Below are 6,825 nucleotides of genomic sequence, written 5' to 3'. Positions count from 1 at the left end.
CCCGCCTCGGCCTCCCAAAGTGCTGGGGTTACAGGCATGAGCCACTGCGCCCAGCCAAAAAAATTTTTAAAATTAGCTTGGGCCGGGCGCAGTGGTTCAAGCCTGTAATCCCAGCACTTTGGGAGGCTGAGACGGGCAAATCACGAGGTCAGGAGATCAAGACCATCCTGGCTAACACAGTGAAACCCCCGTCTCTACTAAAAAAATACAAAAAAACTAGTTGGGCGAAGTGGCGGGCGCCTGTAGTCCCAGCTACTGGGGAGGCTGAGGCAGGAGAAGGGCGTAAACCTGGGAGGCGGAGCTTGCAGTGAGCCAAGATTCGGCCTCTGCACTCCAGCCTGGGCAACAGAGCGAGACTCTGTCTCAAAAAAAAAAAAAAAAATTAGCTGGGCGTGGTGGCGAGTGCTTATAGTCCCACCTACTTGGGAGGCTGAGGTAGAAGAATCACTTGAGCCCTGGAGGTCAAGGCTGCAGTGAACTCACCACTACTGCACTCCAGCCTGGGCGACAGAGCGAGACCCTGTCTCCGAAAAAGAAAAGACTATAAGTTGGTGTTGGTCCACATTGCTCTTAGCCTCTGCTGAGGCTGCAGCATCACAGTCTCCCAGGAGAACTGCAGATTCTTTTCCCACCCCCTGGGGAAACAAAATAAACAAAAGCCATTTGAAAAAAACATGGATTGGGTGGCTTTTTTTTTTTTTCTATACAGGTACTTATTGGCAACTAATCACTGATGCATAGCAGCTGTGTAGCATAGCAGCTGTGGAGGGAATTGGAGGGGAACATGCACTGACTCAGTGCTTTTATCTTTGGGGCCAAGCCCACGTGAGGAGGAAAATGGCAGGTTGAACACGTGACAGCCATTGAGGGAAGTGTTTTCACAGAGAGGCGGTAGCAGCCACACATTCACTGGTCAGGTCTGCAGCTTCTGACAGACTATATGGGTTTGTTTTTGTCTCCTGTCCAGACTTGTGTTTGCTCAAACCGATTCTTGGTGCAAAGGGGCATCCACGATGCCTTTGTGAAAGCATTTGCTGAGGCCATGAAGAAGAACCTGCACGTAGGTAATGGATTTGAGGAAGGAACTACTCAGGGCCCATTGATTAATGAAAAAGCAGTAGAAAAGGTAAGTATATTATATTACTTGTGAAAGTAAATTTCATGGTTTCAATATCAAAAGCTTAATCAGCAAAAAACACTTCGGCTGGGAGGTGGGGATAGAAAGGGATTGGTTGACAGAATATTACAGCTAGACAGAAGGAATAAGCTCTGGTGTTCTATAGCACTGTAGGGTGACTGTAATTAGCAACAACGCCTTGTATATTTTCAAATAGCTATTATCCGAAGAGTGGATCTTGAACGTTCCCAGTACAAAGAAATGATTGATGTTTGAGGTGACAGATGTGCTAACTACCCTGATTAGAGTATAGAGTATGAGAGATCTACATCTATACATGGAATAGAATGGAATTTTCAACTATGTTTTCACACAAAAGCCACAAAGATTAAAATAAAGAATTAATAATAGCTAAAAAAAAAATTATGTTAAAAGGCAAAAAAAAAAAAAGAAAGAAAACAAAAAAGTCATTTTGGTAAAGTGCCCGGCAAGCCTATTTTGTAAACAATGAGAAACCTGAGAAAAGTGAATTCTGCCTACCAGTTACATGAAGCCGGGGGCGTCGTCTGGTCATGAGCTGCTCTAGCCCTGCCATTGCACCAAGTCCCCATGCGGTCTGTTGCAGTAGGTCTTTACTGCCCTCCCTAAATTTTGTTATAGTGATGATAATTCTGCCCCTCACTGCCTCAGCAATTAGGATCTCGAGACAAAGTTCATTCCTCTGTTGGAACACCTATGGAATGGAAGACTGGCTTTGTTTGTAGAGGGTTTACATTTCAGCTGTAATCCTGACGTTGTCCTGTTCTTTCTTCTCTTGATGACAAAATCCCTGTCGAGAACAGTCCTTGATGAGAGCATCCCAGCCAGGGGTGCAGAATCACAGATACCATGTTCAGGATTTAGAGATAGTGAAGGGAAACTGCTTTTAGGAAAGATTTGTTTGTTTAAAAAAAATGTTATAATCCACACTACTAGCTATATGAAACTTCTCTCCTTATTCTGCTGTTTAAAAAAAATTCATTTTGGAGTCACAGGGAAGTTTCTTACAATATCAAACATCCAATATATATATTTTTTTTTGAGATGGAGTCTCGCTCTGTTGTCCAGGCTAGAGTACAGTGGTGCAGTCTTGACTCACTGCACCTCTGCCCCACTAGGTTCTCCTGCCCCAGCCTCCCGAGTAACTGGGATTACAGGCACCCGCCACCACATGTGGCTAATTTTTGTATTTTTAGTAGAGCCAGGGTTTCACCACGTTGGCCAGGCTGCTCTCAAACTCCTGACCTCAGGTGATCCACCTGCCTCGGCCTCCCAAAGTGCTGGGATTACAGGCGTGAGCCACCACACCTGCCCAGAAATGGTTTTAATGGAATCTTTTAAATCAGGAAGACAGTAGAAGCTGAAGATTGTGTGTGGGAAAGAAGGGAGGAGAGGTGGCCAGAGGGAGACACACAGTGGAGGCACAGCCAGCCCCTGGGTGCAACTGAAGAACCAGAAGCAAGTGAGAGCCAAGTCAGTACTCAACATGGGAAGCACAGCCCGACCACTGTTCCTCAACCTCCTCAGAGCCTGAGAGCCAAGCCCTGACTCCATGGCTGCCCCCACCCCATGGGCAGTCAACTCAGCTGAACCCACCTCCATTGCCTTGGGAAACCCAGGGAAGCATCGAGGTTTGACAGAGCTCTGATAAATTTCTAGTTACTGTCTTGGGATTACTCTAGCTAAAGAAAATACGTTAAAATTTACATTGGAACCACCTGCATTTTAGAGGTGACTTTGGACCTTGGGGACAAATCAGGGGTATTCACTTGTCAAGTGAAGGCAGTTTGGGTCTAGGCCAGCTGTGGTTCAAGTCCTAGAGTGGTAGTCCTTAACTCACACCGTGCCTTTATCAACTACAGTTGCCTGGGGCCCATCCAAGAAGACTGAGTGTTAATTTATGTGTAGTAGGCCTAGACATTGGCATTTTCTAAGTGCCCCGGGATGATGCTAGTTTGCAGCCAGGTTGGGAAACCACTCTGTCTTAGAGACTTTTTCCCCAAAGGGAAGACACACGTTGTCCTCTAGATGGTGCTATATGCCAGGACTTCAAACAAACAAACAAACCGCAAAATTTCTTTTGTGCTGGAGAGAAATTTGGTGGAAACCACCTTGTTTAAAAACAATTCAGTGTTGGCTTTAGTGTACATACCGTCATAGAGTGGGTTCCAGGAAAAAACACTGCACCTCACATTAATATGACAAGAAAAGGGCAGAGCAGATTATATTTGGGGATCAAGGGGGTAGGCCCCTGTTAAGTAGAATTATTTTTAAAATATAAAATTCATAGAAAGTAAGTCATCCTAGCCAATGGGGATTAGTTGCAGGTGATGCACTATGAGAACATTCTGGATTTTCGAAGACAGAATGCATTCACACCTATGTTTACCTTCCTGAAATGCTATAGAAAATTCAGCTGAGGGCCAGGTGTGGTGGCTCACGCCTATAATCCCAGCATTTGGGAAGCTGAGGTGGTGGGTCACTTGAGGTCAGGAGTTCGAGACCAGCCTAACCGTCTCCACAAAAACAAAATTAGCCAGGCATGGTAGCAAGCACCTGTCGTCCCAGCTACTCAGGAGGCTGAGGCAAGAGAATCTCTTGAACGCAGGAGGCGGAGGTTACAGTGAGCTGAGACGCACCAGTGCCCCCCAGCCTGAGCAACAAAGCGAGACTCTGTCTCAGAAACAAAAGCAAAATAGAAAATTCAGGTGAAAAATGGAAGGGAAAACAACGCTCGTAAACCAAAGATTGTAATGAACTTCTGGAACTCAGAAGGGATTATGTTAACAGAAGTCATAATAGATGGATCTACCCAGGGGAACCCTGCAGAGGAAATTGGTGCCATTTAAACGACAGAGGCTTTCTAGAGTTGGTGGCTGTAGAAAGTAGGAATAGGAAGAGGGGAGGAGATGAAGCTGGTTGGTTCTACTTTTCCACAATTTTCTGGGTCATTCCCACTGTCCCTCCCCACCACGACCACCACCAAGACACACAAGACGGCAGAGGCATTTGTTCTGAGCAGAACAGTTTTTCTGAAGAAATATAGTAGGTTTCTAGGCAGACTACAGCTTCAAGAACGAGGCTAGGTACATCAGGGTAGAACTCTCCTGACTTCGCCTTTTGGGGAAGGGAGCTGCCCTTATGTGACGCCTGCATGTTAGAATAAACCCAAGCTTAAAACAACAAACAGCACTCGTGCCACACATCCCCAAATTGATCAACCCAGTCCTTGTGCGTGTGTGTCCCCCAAACACACTGCTGGAGCTGAGAAGGAGCCAACCAGGTTAGTTTCGACAACTCAGTCCTTCGTTCAGAAAGATGAACAACCAAGGATCATGATGGGGAAACCATCAGCACATAAGAGGAAAGGTCAGGAAAAACAAACAGAACAGTCCCTGAAAGCAGCAGATAAATTAGGGAACTAGAAGGAAATTTTCTAAGAATCTCATAGTGTCCTGCAAGAGTTTTGAGAAGATAGTGCATCTGTAAACTGCTAATAAGAAATATGTTCTAGGAAATGAAGCAATGAAAACAAGAATCTGTAGAAATTAGATACATGACTGTCACAAGCTTCAATAGCTGAAGGTAGACGATGAAATTTAGGATATCTTATGGAGTTTAAAGCAAACAATAGAGAGGCAAAAAATATAATAGAAATGCCAAAAAAAAAAAAAATCAGAACTAATCTGAACTCCTACAAATACCTACCCAGTAGTAGTTCTAGAATGAAATAATTGGGAAGTTGGAGGAAGTGACATTACCAAGTAAATAATAGATGGAAACTTCTCAGAGTTAGGGGAAAATAATTATTCTGCAGATTGAAAGATTTCACTGATTACCAAGTAGGATGAATGAAAAATACATATATATATATAAAATTTTAGAATATCAGAGCATAGAAAATCCTAGGAAATTTCAGAGAGGAAAAGCTATCAAGAGGAAAAGGGTGAAAACCATTTTTGGCTCAAACTTCCTCAACAACACTAGAAGTGGAGAAGTGCACTCAAAGTTCTGAAGGAAAGTTATTTTGTATCAGAATTCTGTACTCAAGCAAATTATCAATCAGGTGGAGTACAAAACACCAGAAACGTGGTGTATGAAAATTCAGAAACTAGACTACATCCAGGGCATCTGTTTTAAAACAACTACTTGGCCAGGCCTGGTGGCTCACTCCTGTGATCCCAGCACTTTCGGAGGACAAGGTGGGTGGATCACGAGGTCAGGAGTTTGAGACCAGCCTGGCCAAGATGGTGAAACCCTGTCTCTTCTAAAAATACAAAAATTAGCTGGGCAAAAGTTTCCTTCCAGTTCCCTAATTTATCTGCGGTGGCAGGTGCCTATAATCCTAGCTACTCGGGAGGCTGAGGCAGGAGAATCGCTCGAACCTGGGAGGCGGAGGTTGCAGTGAGCTGAGATCACGCCACTGCACTCCAGCCTGGGTAACAGAGTGAGACTCCATCTCAATAAATAAATAAATAAATAAATAAATAAATAAATAAATAAATAAATAACTACTTGAGGAGAGTGTGTATATCAGAAAGCAACAAAAACTCAGTTCAGGAAAGAGGACAACATGGGATCCAAGAAGCTGGAAATAACCGCAGAACGCGATGAAAGCAAATGCCAGCAAAGAGCTGAGCCGCAGGCCTAGAAAGAAGTGAATATATATTAGACCATTCAACAAATAGGAAGATCAAACAGTTAGAAGATAGCAAAGAGCAAGGATGAAGGTGGCACTCTTGCTTCTGAATCTGTGCAAATGTGGTTCCTTCAACAAAAGGAAACCAGCATGCTTTGTTAACCTACATTTTTAAAAAAGAAAAAAGATTGAAGTAGTTATAGTTTTCTGCAGTTTAAACATTCTAAAAGATTGTATCATGTAGAAAACTTTCTTTCTTCCTCATCACGCAGGTGGAGAAACATGTGAATGATGCCGTTTCTAAAGGTGCCACCATTGTGACAGGTGGAAAACGACACCATCTTGGAAAAAATTTCTTTGAGCCCACCCTGCTGAGCAATGTCACCCAGGACATGCTGTGCACTCATGAAGAGACTTTTGGTCCTCTGGCACCAGTTATCAAGTAAGGTTCTCCAGCCAGCAGGGAGATGGGAGGAAGAATAGAAGAGAATGGGAAACCCTGAAAGAGATTCCCGGGCTGCTTTGAGGGCTGGCCAGGAGGCAGACAGTTGTATTGAGTCCATTGAAGAGCAGAGTGCAATTTATGGGTTTCTAAAAAAACTCATAACTTATTTGGACCACAAAATTTATTAAATTCTGTTTTTTTTTTTTTTTTTTTTTTTTTTTTTTTTTTTTTGAGATGGAGTTTCGCTCTGTTGCCCAGGCTGCAGTGCAATGGTGTGATCTTGGCTCACTGCAACCTCTGCTTCCTTGGTTCAAGCAATTCTCCTGCTTCAGCCTCTAGAGTAGCTAGGACTATAGGCACCCACCACCATACCAGGCTAATTTTTTGTATTTTTAGTAGAGACGGGATTTCACCATGTTGGGCTAGGCTGGTCTTGAAAATCCCAACCTCAAGTAATCCTCCTACCTCTGCCTCCCAAAGTGCTGGGATTACAGGTGTGAGCCACTGCACCTGGCCTCAAATTCTTTAATTTTCTTTTTCTTTCTGCTGAACTCATTTTTCTTCTTCTTTTTTTTTTTTTTTTTT

General features: G+C 43.7%; 1 protein-coding gene across 1 annotated transcript in view; it reads left to right on the top strand.

The window, feature by feature from the left end:
• ALDH5A1 (aldehyde dehydrogenase 5 family member A1) overlaps positions 1-6,825 on the top strand; it is a 38,878-nt gene that overhangs the window by 23,516 nt on the left and 8,537 nt on the right. Inside the window, exons 7-8 of the mRNA XM_017878551.1 lie at positions 968-1,126; positions 6,068-6,237. Coding sequence (XP_017734040.1) covers positions 968-1,126; positions 6,068-6,237 — 329 coding nt within the window. The remainder of the gene's footprint in view (positions 1-967; positions 1,127-6,067; positions 6,238-6,825) is intronic.

This window comes from Rhinopithecus bieti, unplaced genomic scaffold, assembly GCF_001698545.2.
Source record: "Rhinopithecus bieti isolate Rb0 unplaced genomic scaffold, ASM169854v2 scaffold_11110, whole genome shotgun sequence".
Lineage (NCBI taxonomy): Eukaryota > Metazoa > Chordata > Mammalia > Primates > Cercopithecidae > Rhinopithecus > Rhinopithecus bieti.
The sequence above is the reverse complement of the archived record's forward strand: the minus strand, read 5'-3'. Positions and strand labels throughout refer to the sequence as shown.